Below are 19,199 nucleotides of genomic sequence, written 5' to 3'. Positions count from 1 at the left end.
TTGTGCTTCCGATATTTGTGCCTAGATGGTATATATACCAACAAGTCCCCCAAGTCCCCCGTCAAGAGTTCTCTTAGGTGGCATGGGGAGTTTGTCATGGTAGAAATATCGGAAGTTCAAGGCGAGCATTCTCGGCACGTGACTTCCGTACAGTCACTACCCCCAGTCCTCCAAGTCCCCAGCTAAGAGGAGTCTTGACTAGGGTGGTGATTTTGTTTTCCAAGTAGAAATGGCGTGAGCATTTGTTCGACATTTGGCCAGAGTTTCTTCCCCTGGGTGACCAGTTCCCTCAGTCCCCCGAGTCCATGGGTAAGAGGGTTTGGATCAGGGTCCGCTAGTATATGGCATTGAGTGTGTTCACTATAAGGTGTACTTGGTGTCTGCTAGGATAGCCTTTTGTTTTGCATGTAGTGGCATGCAATCATATAATGGAGAAAGGTGAGACATGGCGATATTGTATAATGGAGAGAAGACATGGTGATATAGTATCGTGCAATGGAGAAATAAAACATGGCGATATCGTGTAATGGAGATAAAACATGGCAATGTCGTATAATAGAGAGAAAACATGGCGATACTGTGTGTTGGAGAAAGATAACTCTTGCTGATATCATATAATACAGAGATAACACATGGCGATATCGCGTATAAAGGAGAGAGTGCAGTAATAATGCTTGTGGTGATATTGCGTGTTTTACGGGATAGTGCTAGGCTATGTCACCATAACCATGTTTGTAGCGGTGTTTAGTGTTGGCTATTTCATCTTGATGGCATTTAGCCTAGCACTAGTTTTTATTACAATAGGAGATTTGGCTAAGAGATAAAAACTTTGGGTAGGCATTGGAAGAAAAAGCTTGTTACAAAGATTTCTGCTTTGAAATATTTTTGAATATGATAGTGAAAATTTTGGTTATTTTTGTGAGGACTCTTGCTTTGATATGGAAGGGTACAACTTGGAAAGGAGACTTGCAACAAGAACTAATTTGTTTTGACATTAGGCTAATAAGGTTACAAGGCTAAATGTTGTGACTGCTGCAAATGAGATCTTGACTATTGACTTGGATACACATTTACGCAAGCGTACGTATCATTGTCAAGATAGGGAAATATTATGCCCAAAGTTTATTGTACCACGGGGATTAGTGGCTAACCCACAATTCTTGGGTAATCGGAAATAAAGACACTTAGCAAACAAAAGAAATAGAAAAAGAAAATAAATAAAAATGCTACTCTAAGGCACCAAGCCTTAGCAATGCTCGGCTTTGATTTTCACCAAAGCCTAATCAAAACTAAGAGCCTAGTGATGATTATTTACAATGAGTCGGAGTTTCAATATTTTGAGGGAGAATTTTAGATTAACAAAATGTGATGAAATGTAAAGCAATTAATAAAAATGCAAAGAAATTAATAAAAGTATAACCAAATAAATGGGAATGCCGGGTGTTAGGGAGGCTCCTTCACCCAAATTCTATGTGTCGGAAGCTAATCTAATGTAGATGCAAATTCCTACGTTGGCGGTAGTCGTATCCAAGGCAGTTCAAGGCTCAAGGACCGAAATTCCCTTTCATGGTATTCCTACTCCGGTTCAAGGGCCGTAGGAACTCACTTGGCATGAATTAGAGCTGGTTCAAGGGTCACTAATTCACATCAAGAGGCGTAGAGATTGAGGAATTAGACTACTAAGCGACCCGCCCGCGCAATCACGCAACGGGTGTAAATCACCATGCTTATAACCCCTCGAATACAAAATTGAAGGTTTCTAGCTTAGGAATTAGAGGGAGTCAAGCCTCTAACTCCGTCCTAGACATGCTCAAAATACACACCCTAGAGTTGACTAGGCTCCTAGACATGCATTTTAACCCAACAAAAATAGATATAAGCATCCATCATATGAAAATTACATCATTACATTAAATTAAACATCTTTTACACAAAATTTAGGTTAGGGACACAATACTAACCCCCAACAAGGAAATTACTCACAACCCATAATCATAAACATCAAAATTACAAAATTCAAATACAAAAGAGAAGAGAAGTGTAGGAGAAAACAAGAATAGTCACAAATAGCTAAAAAGCTAGCATGACTAGTCTTGATTTACAACTCCCACAATTACCCAAGTCTTGAATCTTGTAGAGGATAAGTCTTTGATGAATTCTTGAAGCTTTGGGTGAGTAAATCCTTCAAATCCCTAAAATAAAACTAAAGAAAATATGGAAAATGGAGGAGGAAGATGGGAGAAGAGAGCAGCCCAAAGGGCTGCCTCTGTTTTGGTGGTGCGGCAACTGTAGCTCTGTAGGGTTCTCCTGAGTATGATTATGCCTATATATATACAAGGGTGTGGCCGGTTGTGATTGTAAGGAGAGAGAGTAGAGCGAATGGACGGCCATGATTGAAGAAGAAAAAAAATATATATATATATGGTCCGTGTCCCGTGAGGCTGGGATAGAAAGAAGAAAAGATCTTCTCTTTTCTGCTACGTGTCAGCTTGTAATTAGCTCAAGCTAATTGAACCACCATTGCTTAATTGCTGCACGTAATGGAAGCAGAATGTGGTTAATTAAGCAAATGGTTTGATTAATATTAATTAATCAAACCAATGATTAATTAATCCAACTTCTTTTTCTTCAATTTTCTTCTCTTCTTCCTCGAAATTAAAATACTTCCGCACACAACATCATGATTAGTGAAGTTCCGCTCTCTTGTTAGCGTCAACCACAATTGACTGGCATCGACTATTTCGTCCTTTTGTCGGAAACTCCAATTTGCTCCAATTTTGCACCATTTTCTCTAGTTTCCGCAACTCCGCTTATTTTCTACAAAATAAATAAAAAAATGGATTAATTACATCATAATTGACTTAAGGATTAGCTTATTTCTAGTGCTTTAGATACAATTACATGCATAGAAATGTGTGTAATCAACTATTGCAGTGGAAACCTTGGTTCTTGAATGAATGTTTTAGTTTGTGAAACACTTGCAGCAATTGTTTTGGTATTGCATAACCTTATTTGGCTAAGATGACAACCTTTTTCTCTAGAAATGATCAATGGTTTGAAGAAGGGTTGGAGTAAATGGTCTTAACTGCAGTAAATGATGGCTTGAACATGAGTGGGAATAGATGGTTGCTTTAGCTCTAGTTTTGAATGCTTCTTCTAAAGAGGGCTTGAATGTGGTGACCATAAATAGAAGAAAAATTCATTCTGGCATGAACATAAATTGATTATTGTGGTGATAAATGACTGAACCTCCATGTGGATTTATTCAGAAAAGGCATGTATCTATAGACCACAAGCATGTTTGCTTGTCTATATATATTGAGTATAACATATTAATAAGAGGTTTTGTTAATTGTATAGAACATGATCAAGCATGGCTACAGATCACCTTGATTTTGAAAATGAAAGACTACTTGCTGCAGTGCCTGGCTACCACTATAAATTCCTGTTTCCAGCTTTCATGGTTGAATTCCCAAGTCTTCAACTGAATATGTAATTGTACAAAGTACAACATATAAGCTGGGGAGCCTCTACTAATTGCATCCAACAACAGTTGTGAATAACAAAGCATGCTTGAATTGAAGAACTGCATGATGAATCATTTTTCTGAATCACAACCTAGTCCCCAGTAGAGTCGCCAAAATGTGAGGGTCCTTTTTGAATTAAACATCGACTAGGTCAAAATCAACCCAATAATCCGATTATTGGGAGGACTTTGTGCGTGATTCAGATAATGAATAGGGCTTGACATCGTAAAGCATGGTGTGGGAGCTAGAAACACATTGCGGTGAGAAAATTGGGGTTTCTGGGAAAGTTTGAAGGACTGTTTGGAAGGGTAGCTGAGGACTGGGTTTATGCTTGAAAGCTTGAAGGCATGACTGCTATAGGTGTTTCTCAGCTTTCTGGGTTTTTGCTCGATTGTGCTCCTCCCTTTGCACTAGCAAAGCTGCCTTTTTTAAAGAGTACTCCACTAGAGGGCTCTGATGTTACAGAACACTTTGATTTCTGGGTAAAGAAAGGTCTTCTATACATAATATCTGCCTTAAATTGAGGAAAGAGATGTTTTCTTGGGAGTTGAGGATTTTGAAGAATGCAGGGGTTGTTGTAGTAGTCAATCTATACTATAGTAGAAGCCACTACAGTGACATAAAACAGGGAATGAGGTATATTAGAAGTTGGAGTTCTTTGTTTAAGGAAGAGGGAACGATTCCCTTAACTGGTCACAAGGTTTCTCTTTCAATGACTAACAGAGAGAAAACAATTGTACTTAGGGATTTTGGCTAACTCTCTGTGTATTAGGTTGCTGCAGGGAGAAGGTGAGATATTAGGTTGCTGCGAGGAAGAAGGTGAGTTCAGAACGAAGAAAAAAAAGGGCAGTTGGGCTTTTCTAATATGAGCTTTGGTTTTCAAATGAGAGGCTGGCCCAATTCTCATGTTCACCATTTCGTTCTTGATTTAAGTCATTGGGCTTGGATTTTGGGTCCAAGACCGAAATCACCAACAACACTAAATCAATGGACGAGCATTATATGTTTCCATAACTATACATACCTCCACTAGTATGGAGGATTTGGTACATCACCAAGCATAAGTAACACCCTCTTAGTGGGCCTACAAGCCATGGTGGGGACCCAACCACGACATGGATCCCGTAGCCCGACGTCCAAGCTACACCGTGATAGTCAGAAGCGGCCAAGACCTCGCCGGGAAGCCACCTTCCCGGCCTTGCCAAGTTGCCTCCATAATAGCCTTTGAGGACTAGAAGGGGGACTTTGAGTCCCACATTGGAAAACAAGTGTAAGAGGGGAGGCTCCCTTACTTATAAAAGGGACCTCCACCCACTTAGATCAATACTCCATTACAACTTGCCTTTGTAATCATGTTGGGCCGCAAGGCCCAAACACATATAGTTGAATATTTCAAGTGGATGTAGTTTCCCCCAAAAGTAGGAGATGAACCACTATACTTCCTTGTGTGTACCTCTCTCTCTCTCTCTCTCTCTCTCTCTCTAACGTTAACTAAGACCCTTTGGTTCTAACGTTAACAGTAACCTTCCACACCACACCCACTTCTGCAAGCGCCAAGAGTGTAATTGTGGCTTTGGTCCACATGCGTGACATGATGGTTCGATATGTAACTTTTTGTCTTTCCGAATGTGATTTGCATGTGTGTTTCCTTTTTGGGATTGAAATGTGCGTACGACATGTCTTGTGATTTTTTTGGGTATCAACACAAATATAAAGGCTAGAAGCGCAAATGCTCCAAGAATAGGGAAGATTATCATAAACAAGAGTTTATGATCCTTTTTTGGGCTTTGTTTATTGCAGGGTTGCAAAAATCGTGCTTTGCCACACAAGCCCTTGTTCCCTTGCAATGGTTCTTGAGTAGCAGCTTGAAATGCTTTGTTGTTGGGAAGTGGACCTTCCAAGTCATTGTAGGATATGTCTACATACGACAACCCGCGCATATTTTCAAAACTCATTGGAATGAAACCAGAAAGATTGTTGTGGGATATATTAAGTATCTCCAGACTCTGCATATTACTAATATCTAATGGTATCTGACCTTCAACTACATTGAAACTCAAATCCAGTTGGGACAACTGAATTAACTTCCCCAACCTTGACTGAACTTGTTGTTGCTCAAATTCAAGTGATTTAACTTGACAAAGTCACCTACAAAGCTTGGAATTGAATTATTGAATTTGTTTGCTGATAGATCAAGATATTCTAGATCAGTCAATGATTTCAACTCTGCAGGGACACGACCTGAAAGTTGATTGCCATCCAACATCAACTTCACTATTGAAGTTAACCCCCAAACTCCTTTGGAATTGTCCCAACTAAACCATTTGAAGAAAGATCCAACACACGAATTTGGGTTGCGTTTCCAATCTCAACTGGTATAGAACCAGTAAGTTTGTTTGCAACTATTCGTAATGTAATACCCGGTTGTTTTCTTTAATCAAAATAAAAAAACATAATTATGGCATTGCTTTACTTTACATGATGGCAGCGCTTTACCTTTCATGATGTCAATGCTTTAACTTTCATGATTAAGCATAATTGTGTTTTACGGCTTTTTGACACGTCCTTAGCTAGAGTGAAGCTCCGGTGCTTAAGCCTTAAGCAATTCATTTTCTCTCCAAAAAAAAAAAGAAATACGTATCTCTCTCTCTCTCTCTCTCCCTTCCAAGCCACCGAAACAGAGCAAGTTTCTCCATCCTTGTTCTCCCTTCATCGACCATCTCTAGACGTCGGACCACTTCCCTTGGCTTCGCCTTGGGCCGCTTTACCTGCTGGACGTCGTCATTCCCTCCGGCACAGCCTCAAAGTCTGGCAAACCAGCTCGATCCGGTTGCACCCGAAAACGAACCAACTCATCCTCCTCGTGTTTCCGGCCACCAATTCCCCCCAAACTTCATCCTCGAGCTCGCCTCAACGTCCTGAGGCTCCCAGAAGTGGTCTTGCACGGCGGCGCTACTCGTGGTGGCGGCTGGAAGCCAGACCCGATCAAATCGAAAACCGAAGCTTCGATCGATATATCTCGCACTACAGGACGTTGTTTTGAGTGTTTCTTGAACTGGTGAACTCAGAGTGAGGATCTGAACAACTTTCCAGAAGGTATCGAGGCCTGAAGTTGCAGTTTTTACGTCGAACTAGGAGCTCGCCGGTTTCTGGGTTTTTTTCCGGCCAACCGACTGGTTTGAGGTAATTTCTATTCCTTCCGGGCATTTTCAGCTTACATGCTAGTTAGGAAAATCATTAGGCATGATGAGATGAAGAAGGGCAGCCCGGCCCCGACACCATTGGCGGTGGTCGGCGGCGGCTCTGCCACTAACTCCGGCGGCCATTTCCGGCCACCTCCGGGGATCAAAAATATGGTTTCTGTACATTTTCAGATTCTATATTTCAATACGATCATTTTGATATATTATACACAATTTTTGGATATCATATGATTAAGTTATGAATTTTACAATTTCGATCGATTTCGATCGTTCGATTTGTGATATGTGAAGATCGGACCGTCCGATGGACTTGTAGTTTTGATATGTTGATCTTATGACTGTCCCAGTGGCTTTGTGTGGTCATGGGCGAAGATCCGACCGTTGGATCTTCGTATAATTGCTAAACAGTGATTAGGGAGGCGATTCGTTAGAATCCGTCCGTTGGATTTTCGTATAAATTAGCGGAGATGTTAGTAAGGACGATTCAGGAAGATCTGACGGTTGGATCTTCGTAATGATTTTTGGAGGATGATCCTAAAGGCGATCTGTGAGGATCCGACCGTTGGATCATCATTTAATTTCGATCCGACCGTTGGATTGTCGTTTGATTTTGTCTTTGAGTTATTGGCTAAGTTAAGGTCATGTTTGATTAGGTGATCGACGGTTGGATTTGGCGGACGATTCGTGAATTTGTATTTTGAGCTGTTAAGAAGACGCAGCGGGAATTTAGAGGTGAGTAAACCTCACGTGGTTCATATTACGAACCGAATAAATTTAATTACCTTATTTTGTCGTAATTGCGTGAAAATATTTATGGAATAAATATTTGTTTTAAAATCATATGGACTTGATCAACTACGGTCCATGGGTAAGTAAAATGATTTTTACTATACAAATGAATTTCTCGGTTTTATTGCATGTGAACTATAGTTGGTATTAGTGATTATCCCTGAGCGGATAATTACGTATATATATACTTACGTGATTATATGTGAATGGTGTGACATTGAAGAGTGTGGAATTGGGATGATTAAATTATTATGAATTGACATGTGACTTACCATAATTATATGTGATGAACATGATTGATGAGTTCTTGTTAATATTCATGATTTACATTGGAGGATGTATAGAGTTAGAGAATGTAGGGTTCTGAGGATGAGGTGTCCGAAGTTCGACGGTTAAGGATAACCGGAGTGTTTGTGTGCTGAGGACGGGGATGTCCAAGGTGCGACGGTTTATTATTAACCGAAGTTGTGTGCTGAGGACGGGGATGTCCAAAGCGCGACGGTTTATTATTAACCGAAGTATATGGTGCTGAGGACGGGGATGTCCAAAGCGCGACGGTTTATTATTAACCGAAGTATGTCGCATTACTTGCACCTAGGCCAAGGTGACTGGTAGCGATGTGGTTAGAGCTCTAACGTGCTGTTGGGATGGACCAAAGTGGTGTTATGTGGGTTAGGTTTTTGCAGGACCAGTGTGGTGTATTGTGATTTGAGGATTGTGAAAATGTATTCCTTGTGGTTTTACATGAGTGGTTTGATGTCTCTTTGCAGACGTAATACTGTTGAATTTTACTTGAACTGAAATTTAATAAATCAACAGTTCTTTCTTTTTACTCATACGGGCTGTCAAAAGCTTACCGGGTTTTGTGTTGTTGCAATCCCGGTACACTATTCAAACGGTGTAGCGGATAACCCTGCAGGTCAGGAGAACCAGGACGGTGATCGGGCAGCTTAGAGTAGTGTTATGTGAATTACAGCATTATATTGTGAGGTTTGTTATGCTCATTTAGAGCTTTACAATTTTACTTTGTAAGAGTGAATTGTAATAATTAACTCGAGGTTTTCGAGTTTTGTGTTGAGTGGCGAGTGGTGTGTTTGTTTCTGAGAAAAAAATTCAGAACGTTATTTGTATTAATTGTTTATTCATGTTTCGGATTTGAATTGGTTATTCAAAATTCGGGGCGTGACACGTAAGCTTGTTAAATTTGGGCACAATACCCAATTTGGTGAGATTTCACCATAAGGTTGATTGTTGCTCAAATCTATAAAATTGAGACTTAGATAAACACCAAAGCCTGTCAATTGGTTCCCTTCAAGACGGACTATGAATAAGCTAGTGCAGGTTTTCAAAAATTTAGGGATTGGACCACTCAGATGATTGGAGAATGCTGAAAAGTATCTGAAAGATCCAGCTCGGCAAATGTTATGTGGCAAATAACCCGAAAATTGGTTTGCATCCAAGGACAATCTTGTCAACTTCTGAATATTTCCTATTTCCATAGAAATAGTTCCAAAAAGATTATTTGAAAAGAGAGAGAGAATGGTAAGGTTGGTCAAATCGCCTAATGTTGTCGGAATTGAACCACTGAGTTGATTGGTGCTCAACTGTAGATCCAACAATGATTTCAGGTTTCCTATCTCCATAGGAACAGTGCCAGAAATATTATTTCCAAAGAGATAGAGTGGTAAGATTGGTCAAATAACCTAATGTTGTCGAATTGAACCACCGAGTTGATTGGTGCTCAATGATAGATATGCCAATGATTTCAGGTTTCCAATCTCCATAGGAACAGTGACAGAAATATTATTTCCAAAGAGATAGAGAGTGGTAAGGTTGGTCAGATCCCCCAGTGCTGTCGGAATTGAATCACTGAGTTGATTGGTATCTAACTGTAGATCCACCAATGATTTCAGGTTTTCTATCTCCATAGGAATAGTGCCGGAAATATTATTTGCATAGAGATAGAGAAATGTGAGACTTCTTAGAAGGCCAATTTCTGGCTGGATTTTTCCAGAAAATTGATTTACAGATAGATCAAGATAAATAAGTTTGGAGAGGGAACTAATTCCAGGTGGTATGACATCGAAGAGTTTATTTGAGCTAAGGTTTAGATACACAAGATTTGGGAATGACAAGAATGAGAATTCATGTATCGTACCTAAGGTTTATCCTATTGACGCTTCCAGCAGCGTTGCATGAGATACCGGTCCAAATGCATGGGTTTGCCTTTGCTTTGGGATTGCTGGAAGTATTGGTGGCATTACTTGTAGTGGGAAGGTACATCCATGAGCTGATGAGCTGGGTTTGATTTTGTAAGCTGGCTTTCCATTTCAGAAGGGCTTGCGCTTCAGTAGTTGAACTGGCAGAAGCAAAAGCAAAGTAGTTTTGTGATGAAAGTAGGTGAGCATACAAGAAAATAAGGCAATAATAAGATCGCATGGTTATTGTTTTGTTTTCGTGTACACATAGTGAGGGTTGGCTACCTATTTATAGTGCCCTGGTCTCGTGTTCCACATTAATCGACTACTGTTTCAAGTCTTAATTTCAAGAAACTGCCTTTTCTTTTTCACTTCTCTTTTCAAAAGGAATTTGTCCTTGTGTTTGAACTAATTGGTGTTATAAGTCTTCAAATGAGCGTAACGTGCACTTGGTTTTCTGTTGATTTCATAGCCTATGTACTTTCGACTACTGGAACTTGGCTTGCAAAAACCGGGCTTGATCGCGTATGTTGCCTTCTTAAAAGTGGAGGCCTACTTGGTTCAGATAAATTTGAGGACTATTTACTAGCTATACTACTGTCTTTTGCAGGACTACTCGGGAATCTCCTAGTTGCAGCTGGCACTTGATTCTGGTATTATGGAAGCATTGCTTTGAGTATTGTTTTAGTAATCAAGCTTGGATTCCTTCTGTTTTATTCTATATATGATCTTGGCAGACCCTTGGTAAATAGCAGAATTGTCAGTGGCAGTCCCCATTTCGAACCTAAGTAGACTTTGCGAATTTATGTGTGGATTCTTATTTATCTTTTCCTGGAGTAACCAAGGACACTTCCATGAAGAGGCATCTGGAACTTCAAAACAAATCCCATGCTAACATATTAGTCTCAGAACACAACACTACACATAAGATGCAAACAGTAAAATAAGTAAAATGCAGTAGGAAACCTTGAACTGTTTACAAATATACACACCAACGGGAAGAGCTTTATAATCCAAGAGTTATTTATTCCATTTCTGCTTGATGAAAACAATAAATTTTACAGAAATGGAGAAACAAAACTCAAAACCTGCGACTTGCATCGACTGCGCAGCCAATAAGAAACAAAACTGGATACAATTTTTCCTTTTTTTGGATACTTGGTGGATCAATCTTGCTGAATAAAATAACGCAGAGTAAACCCCAATATAACTTCCTCGTCCTCAGCCAAATATAGTTGTAAATACAGTTGATAAAGAAACCTTGGCCAAATATACACCTTCATCTTCCCATGACTGATGGACTTGATACATTTCTTGATAGGGATTATAGTGCCTCTTATTGAACTCCAATACACTACCATATGTGCGATCAGCAACCCCAACAAACAAAGCTTCAGAGTTGGGGCTGAAGGATATTCCCGCAATCTCACCAAACAGATCAATCTCTTGTCCCTTTGCATATCCGGACTGGGTATCAATGATGTGGAGAAAGTCTGCTGGCTCAGCCATGGCCATAAAACGACCATCAGAGGTGAATTTTATAGCTCTTATTGCTCCCATTCTTCCCTTCAACACGGCTAGGGACTCTGACAGGTTCCTTATGTCCCATAGCCTACAAGTAGTGTCTTGGTTCCCAGTAGCCAAGATTCGTCCATCCGGGTGCCAAGCAGAGGAAAAGCAATAGTCTAAGTGCCCTTTGAGTTCCGCAACAACCTATATAAAATAGGAAATATATCAGAACTCTGCACATTGTCTGCATAGAACAAATTATATAGGCAGAGAAATAGTGATGCGACTTACTTTTCCAGACTGAGCATCAGCTATCAAACAGTCTGCACTATCACCAAGTACTGCTAGCAGCTTACCATCGGGACTAACAGAGGTGTTCTGCCAATAAATAACGAAGCCAACATCGAAATGGTAAAGAATAACCTTACTTCTGAATTAAAAAAATATATATATAAAATTAAGAATAAAAAAATTAAAAATGGGTTTCTATGGGGTACTCACATTTATAGACCACTCAAAGGAGAAGCGGTTGAGGCAAGCGAACTTTTCGATGTCAAAACTCTAACTTGCGCATCATTATTTGAAGTCATTACCCTCATTGAGCCGCTACACAGACAGCATTCAGTCAGATTAAGCCAAGTTGAGCAACCTGCAACATTTTCTGGTGGAGAACTTAAGTTGGGTTTTGGAAAATATCTACTGCATTAGTGATGGCATTCTCATCTGTTGTTAGTTTTGAGCAGAAAGCAACTCCAGGTTGTTTCATGTGCTGCTCCAAATAAATGAAAAATGAGAAATGTGAAATAAATATACAACTGATTCAGTAGTCGCAAAGAAACATTTTTTATAACACCCGCCTAGCTACCTTGCAGATAAATATAGTTGTAAAAGTCAAATATTGAGATGGAAAAGCAAAAATATAGTTGTCCCCCAAGAAACCTTAACCGAGAGGTATGAAACAGGGTTCACTTTTAAATAGCAAATAATGTTTTTTTTTTTTAATTAAATAAACAATTCATATAGAACAACTAGTCTAATGTGAGTCGAACCCATGACCTCCCATTTATAAAGGGGAGACTTATGCAAGCTATACCAAACGATATTGGGCTTTCTTAAATGACATCTTTTGACCAGCTATTTCAATAAAAAGTTAAAAAATTTGGCTAATTTGAGATAGTTTAGCACCGCTACTAGGTTTCTCACCTGGAGAGACAACGCCAAAGGAGTCTTGTCGCAGTCGGAGGAAGCCGCCGCTGCCCTGCACGCTAAACCTAGGTTTCACTTAGGACCTAGAAGCGCCCTTTTGATTTCTTAAACACATATATATATTAAATGAGGTATTTAAATCAAGGTCCAATTTGCTACATCAATTTTCATTGTAGTCCGGCCACTTTTTTATTTTTAATTGCAGTCCAACCACTTTTTTCATTGTCCATTTTGCCCTTCAAGGTAAATAAAGGAAACTAATCAAAATCTCATAATTTGGGGACTTTGTTTTTCAATTTAAATATTCCTCCTAAAATCTACTCAAGGTAATTATAATTAATAATATGACATTTAAATCTATGTAAGCATATCATGTACCTACATGAAAGGTTAATAAATTCTTAAACAATGTAGTGTATCTATATCAGAGTCAAAAAAGAAAAAATAAGACAAATTAAGTAGCGTTATTGACACAACAATACCTAGAGATATAGTAATAGACTAGTTCATGGTCGAATTCTAATATTATTCCTATTTAATAGGTAGAGAAAAAGAAACCAACACTACTCTACCTTTGTAATAGGTATGAAAAAGTGAAAAATTTTATGCACAAGGTAATTTTTTTGAATCAAAGTAATAAATTCCATTCATCTCAAGCTAGAATGGCACGGATACATTCCTTCCCTTGCCAACTCTAGGGCAAGTTTAGGACGTGGTATGCTAGCACCACCCATTAGATAACCAGTGCTCACTTATTATACGCAAGCCTATAACTATGACAAAACTAGGACAAAGTAAATAGGCATAGTTCAAAGGAAAATATAAGAAAATCAACATGTAAAAAAAACTTTTCTCTCTGAAAACCCTAGGAGCCTCCCTCTGAAAGTGCATGCCCAATCCGACGGCACGCCCTCGCGGCGGCGTCGTCGGACGGGCGAGAAAGGACTTAGTGTCCGGTGGTGAGCCAAGTCGGTGTGGCGGCGGTGTGGGGGTGTTTTTGCTATCTAGTTTGCTTGATGGCCTTGTAGGGGAACGGAAGCAGCTATTCGGAGGTAAGCGTGTGGTGCCGAGGTCGATCCAGTTGGAGCGCGGTCGATCGCCTGATATTGAGCGGGCGGCGGCGGCGAGAACGGGTTCTGCTATGCGAGAATCAGATCGGGTCTTGATCTGGTTTGGCTTATGTGGGGCCGCTCCGAGGAGGGAGCTGGTTGGGTGGGGCGGTGCTCTTTGTCAGAGGGACGGGGATGGTGGGTGGAGACAGGGACAGCCAGCCTTCAGATCTTGCACCGGAGCTATGGCTGAGGGTGGATCGACAAGGCTGCTTTCTGCAAGCTGGTGGTGGAGATGCACCTGCAAGCCTCATGCCTGGCTTGGGCTTGGTAATTGTTGGGCCTGTGCTTTGGCCCAAGACCTATACTATGTTTTGGTTATCTGTTATTGTTTTTTTACTTTTAATTAATTGTGGCTTTATGCCAGAAATAAGTCCCTGTCGTAGATTGGCAGGGCGACGTGGGCGTTGTCCCGGTATGCACACTCTGTGTGCCTTGTCTGGCCTAGTGAGGCGGCGAACTGTTTGCATGATCAAATGGACGCAACCTCCTAGTGGCAGGATGAAACGACGTGTCGCCAGATTTACTTCCGTGCGGCAACATAGTGGGAAAGCTGTGTTATTTGTAATGATGCTTCTTTGTATTAGAGTTATCTTTCCGGTATGTCACCGCTATGTCAAAGCAAATGGAGTAGCTATTCGTGCACTCTTTGCTAATTGGTGCTTGTTAGAATACATAGATTTGGTGGAGACTCCTGGTATTATTTCAAGATGTTCTCTCGATGCTTATTGTAATTTGGGGTTCAGGTTTCAATTCCCCCCCCCCCCTTGTATTCTGGAGTTTCATTAATCAAGGCTTGAGGGCAGCCGCACCAGACCATTTCAAAAAAAAAAAAAATAGGCATAGTTCAATACAAAACTAAATTCTCTCCTTGCCATCCAAACTAGGGCTGGGAGGTTTGGCCGGGATCACCCTCCTGGTTCCCAAATACGAAACCCCATAGAATTAGATCCCAACAGTTTGGTCCACAAAAAGGTCCAAGTCCAAAAGGTATTCTTATTTGTTTTGGGCACCCAAAGCCCAATCAACTTGGGCCATACAAGTGATCTGGGCACCCACCAGCAATTGAGTCCACCTTCTCCTACAGCGATCACCGCCGCCGCCGCCACACGCTTAGGACGTCGTTCATCAAATCTCTGACTCTTCAGGCGGAGGGGCTCTCTTTCAGGTTGGAGTCTTCGAAAAGTTCCGGCCATCCCTTCATGGTGTACAAAACTTCGTATAGGAGTCGCAAATTCCTTCACCGTCGCCCACTGAGAACGAGACTCTTTCCCCTGCCGTGATCGGACCACTGGTAGATCATTCACCGTCACCCAATTACACTTCATCCACGCCAGCAATTCCAAATCCTCACCAGCCTTGAGTCGTGCTCTGCTTGGTCGGATTAGACCTAGATCCTGGACGGAGGTTTCCCCAGTTACCAGCCTCCATCACAAAACTCTGTCACCTGCAAATCCATCCTTCTTTCCAGAGATTGTAGAGAGAGAGATTGATTAAGAGCCCATCGAATGAAGTCGAGGTTGGAATACCCTGAGAAGATAGTCAAAAGTAGAGATAGAGACTCTGCTTGTTGTTTGCACCGACTAGCGTTGCTTAGATCCCCAGCCATGGCGGCTAGGGTTTGATAAAAGCTGGAAGAGGATGCGCCTCATTTTTACTTAACTCTAATGATGGGAATAATTTAACGTAGGTAAAAAACTTTATGCACAAGGTAATGAGAAAAGACTAAGAGCATCTTTAGCAATGCTAGCCATTTTTTAGTCAAATTTTAGCTAAAGTAACTAAAAAGTCATTTTAGCTAGCTACTTTAGAATTACGTCTGCATCAATGCTCTCTATTTTAGCTAGTTTTGAATTTATATTATTTTTTAAATGAATGTTAAATAGTTTAATTGTATTTATAAATTACATAAAATAACTTATAAGGAATGTTTTAAATTATAGAGAGCCTCATCCCGCTCTCTATATTTAGGAGCGAGATAACTAAAAGTTATATTAGAGAGCTACTGAGTCTGGTGCAGTTGCTAAAATAGATAAAAAGCTAAACATGCTCTCCAAAATAGCTAAGGAGCCACAAGAGAGAGTCTGCTAAAGATGCTCTAAGGTAGTTTAAACATGGTTCCTAATAAAAAGGTAGGAAAAAAAAAACAAGAAGAAGAAGAATCATTGCAGCTTGCCTTTTCCCTTAAGAAATTACCTTTGTACTAGGCATCAAAATTGCAAACATATCTATGCACAAGGTAATGAAAAAAAAGCAACTTAGTTTTTAACATTGTTCCTAATCTAAAGGTACGGGAAAAAAGAACCATAGCAACTTGTCTTTCCCTTAAGATATGAAAAATGTATCTCCCTTTCTAGAATCCCTTTCCTTTGTACGATTTATCTTAAGGTGCAAAGGTAGAGATATAATGTAGAATATTACCTCTTTAGATGGATTAAAACCCTTTTTTTTTTTTTTTTTACACAAGGAGGTTAGCCCTTTATTGAAGCAAAAGAAATTACAAAGAAGAAGGGTCAGCTGCTATAGCTGCCATAAGAAAACTAGGAGTAAAAAAATAAAAATTGTCCTGCACTAAGGCATTCCCATGTGCAGCCATTAGATGGGCAACCATATTTGCCCTCCTATTAACATGAACAACCCTCACATTGCCCAGGCCATCCAACATTAGACTCAGATCATCATATAATTGACCAAGTACAGAAGTATTGGTAGTAGAAAGCGAGCTCAGTTGCCTCTGAAGCTCCATAGCATCTGTTTCCAAAATAGCAGGGGTAAACCCATATGCTGCTATAAACCGAACTGCATGCATGCATGCTTGAACCTCAGCATGTTCTGCTGAAAGTAAACCCCTTAAGCTCCCTGCACCGCCACCCAACATGGTTCCATCCGAATCTCTAACAACAAAACCGAACCCTCCGTCTCTAGTTTCGTGAAAAAAAGAACCGTCAATATTTATCTTACATAATCCAACCGGAGGAGCCACCCATTTTGCAACCCTTCCTCGACGTGGACTGCTATGTGAAGGTTTGGAATTATGAAATCTAAATTCCTGAATGCGAGAAATCGAACTGATTATCACGTCACAGGCCAAGCTAGTCTTATCCTCCCATACACGAGAATTCCTCTCTCTCCAAATACTTCATAACTGACATAATAACTCCCCCAAATCCCCTAGGGACAGATTACTTGCACAATAGCTCAACCATATAAATAAACTGAAATTTTCAGATTGTGGATGAAAGCACACCTGTCCCAAAATGCCATCCTGCTTCAACACCTCCTGTGTAAAAGGGCAGTCCCTATAGATATGCAAGGTAGTTTCAACCCCCTGACCACACAACTTACACACTTGGGATTCCAACTCGACACTCTTCGAAGCTAACCGCTCTAGAGAGGGGAGAATATTGTGACAGACCCTCCAGATGAAGATCTTCGCTGCATTAGGAATCAAGACTTTCCAAAGCTTCTTCCAAAAACCACCATTGACCATCAGATCAAAAGGCCTTCGACATGGAGATGTAGAGAAAGAATACCGATACGCAGTTCTAACTGAGAACACACCATTACGCTCAAATTTCCAAACCAACCTCGAGCTGAGAGGAATATGGAGAATTGCCTCTGCCTCCTCCATTGGGAACAACCGTCGGATCCGAGATACATCCCAAACCCCCGTCGCAGAGAGAAGATCACTAACCATAGTAACCTCCTCCTCAGCCAATCTGTTACGAACCGGTTTCCCATCTGGCAATGCAGAGACCCAAGAAGCAGACCAAATATTGATAGAGGTACCACTACCAACTTGCCAATAAGAACCTTCTTTCAATAAATCCCTTGTGGAGAGGATACTTCTCCACGAGAAAGATGGAGATGGGTGAGAGTCAGCAGTCCAGAAGGAACCCTGCGGAAAATATTTTGCCCTATATATACGGGCAATAAGGGACGAGGGATTGTTAACTACCCTCCAAGCTTGTTTAGCTAGCATGGCCGAGTTAAAGTTCGATAAACTCCGGAAACCTAATCCACCCTCCTCCTTTGGATTACATAACGCGTTCCATGTCTTCTAATGAATCTTCCGCTTATCACGTGTTGAACCCCACCAAAACCGAGCGCACATTTGCTCCAGGTCATCACAAAAGTTCTTGGTTAATTGAAACACACTCATTGTATAGGAAGGCAAAGTTTGAGCAACAACCCGAATGAGAATGTCTTTCCCTGCACCACTCAACATCTTCCCTTGCCACACCTCAAGTTTCTTAGCCAAGTTGTCCTTGATGTATTGAAACATAGCGGTCTTTTTCCTGCCTACATAAGTGGGTAAACCAAGATACTTCTCATGTGAAACGACTACCTCCACACCCAACAACTCAGACACTGCGTCCCTCATCCCCTCAGAAACATTGCTACTAAAAATAACTGAGCTTTTGTTGAAATTAACTAGCTGCCCAGATGCTCTTCCATAAGTCCCAATAACATCTTGTATTTCATAACAAGCCTCCAAAGAAGCTTGAGCATATAGCATGCTATCATCGGCGAATAAAAGATGAGCTACAGAAGGAGCCGAATCACAAACCTCAATCCCTGGTAGAAGACCTTGCTCCTGCTTCTGCTGGATCAAGGCAGAGAAACCTTCAGCCCCTAATAGAAACAAATAAGGAGACAACGGGTCGCCTTGTCACAAACCCCGACTTGGAATAACAAATCCCCGAGGCTTACCACACACCAAAAAAGAATACCGAACTGAACTCACACACTGCATGACCATGTCAATCCAATCTTGTGCAAACCCAAACCGGTGAAGAACTTGTTTAAGAAAAGACCACTCCATTCTATCGTAGGCCTTACTAAGGTCCAGCTTTAGAGCCATTAAATCCTCGTTACCCTCTCTCTTGTTATGGATCAGATGCACTATCTCATTTGCCACCAAAATATTGTCAGTAATCAGATGACCAGGAACAAAAGCACTCTGTTTGCAAAAAGCTTTGGACCGCAAGCGTAACATCATCACCGATCACCTTCCAATAGTGTTGAAAAAATAAAGGAGGCAGCCCATCCGGACCTGGAGACTTCGTGGGATACATTTGAAACAAAGCACGCTTGATCTCTTCTGCGCTATAAGCAGCACATAACTGACTATTCATCTCCGGTGTCACACAAGGCTGTATCGCTGCAAGGGTAGTATTCACCGCCTCTTGATCACAATCCTATGCAGTAAACATCTTAGTAAAGTACGAGGTAACAATATTCTCCATGTCTTTATCATCCTCACACCACGTACCATCTTCATCATATAGCCCCTGTAGCATATTTTTGCGTTGCCTATTCGAAGCTTTACGATGCAAAAAATTGGTATTGCGGTCACCCTCCTTAAGCCAAGTTACCCGAGATCGTTGTCGCCAGAAGGTCTCCTCTTGAGATAACAAAACCTGGAGACGATCTAACAAGCTTTTCTTCTCACTCTGGACAGCCTCTGAGATCGGTACATCCATCAACTCCTCCATACGAGCACGAATACCTAGCATACTCAGTTGTCTTGCTCGAAAAGTTTGTTTCTGCCATCGATCCAATCTCAAGCGAGTATGCATGATCTTTTTCGTAACACAAAACATTGGTGTTCCCGTAATATCAGTATTCCAAGCCTCCTGAATCACCCCCTTACAT

General features: G+C 40.9%; 1 protein-coding gene and 1 pseudogene across 1 annotated transcript; both read right to left on the bottom strand.

Moving 5' to 3' along the window:
• Positions 1 to 10,649: 10,649 nt before the first annotated feature.
• Positions 10,650 to 11,816, bottom strand: LOC133745154 (uncharacterized WD repeat-containing protein C2A9.03-like; annotated as a pseudogene).
• Positions 11,817 to 16,038: 4,222 nt separating this feature from the next.
• LOC133744174 (uncharacterized) lies at positions 16,039 to 18,543 on the bottom strand. The gene is made up of 4 exons (XM_062172319.1): positions 18,291 to 18,543; positions 17,734 to 18,176; positions 16,789 to 17,439; positions 16,039 to 16,590 (listed from the first exon to the last, which is right to left on the bottom strand). Exons 1-4 carry the CDS (start codon positions 18,541 to 18,543, stop codon positions 16,039 to 16,041), a joined length of 1,899 nt encoding a protein of 632 aa, XP_062028303.1.
• Between the last annotated feature and the right edge of the window lie 656 nt (positions 18,544 to 19,199).

This window comes from Rosa rugosa, chromosome 4, assembly GCF_958449725.1.
Source record: "Rosa rugosa chromosome 4, drRosRugo1.1, whole genome shotgun sequence".
In the NCBI taxonomy this organism is placed as follows: Eukaryota; Viridiplantae; Streptophyta; class Magnoliopsida; order Rosales; family Rosaceae; genus Rosa; species Rosa rugosa.
This window is presented reverse-complemented; position numbering and strand designations above follow the sequence as displayed.

Coding starts and splice junctions, on each gene's coding strand:
- LOC133744174 (XM_062172319.1), bottom strand. CDS start 18,543: ATGATGTTACGCTTGCGGTCCAAAGCTTTTTGCAAACAGAGTGCTTTT. Junction 18,177..18,290: donor GATTGACATGGTCATGCAGT/GTGTGAGTTCAG, acceptor TGTTTCTATTAG/GGGCTGAAGGTTTCTCTGCC. Junction 17,440..17,733: donor GGAAAGACATTCTCATTCGG/GTTGTTGCTCAA, acceptor TATTTTCCGCAG/GGTTCCTTCTGGACTGCTGA.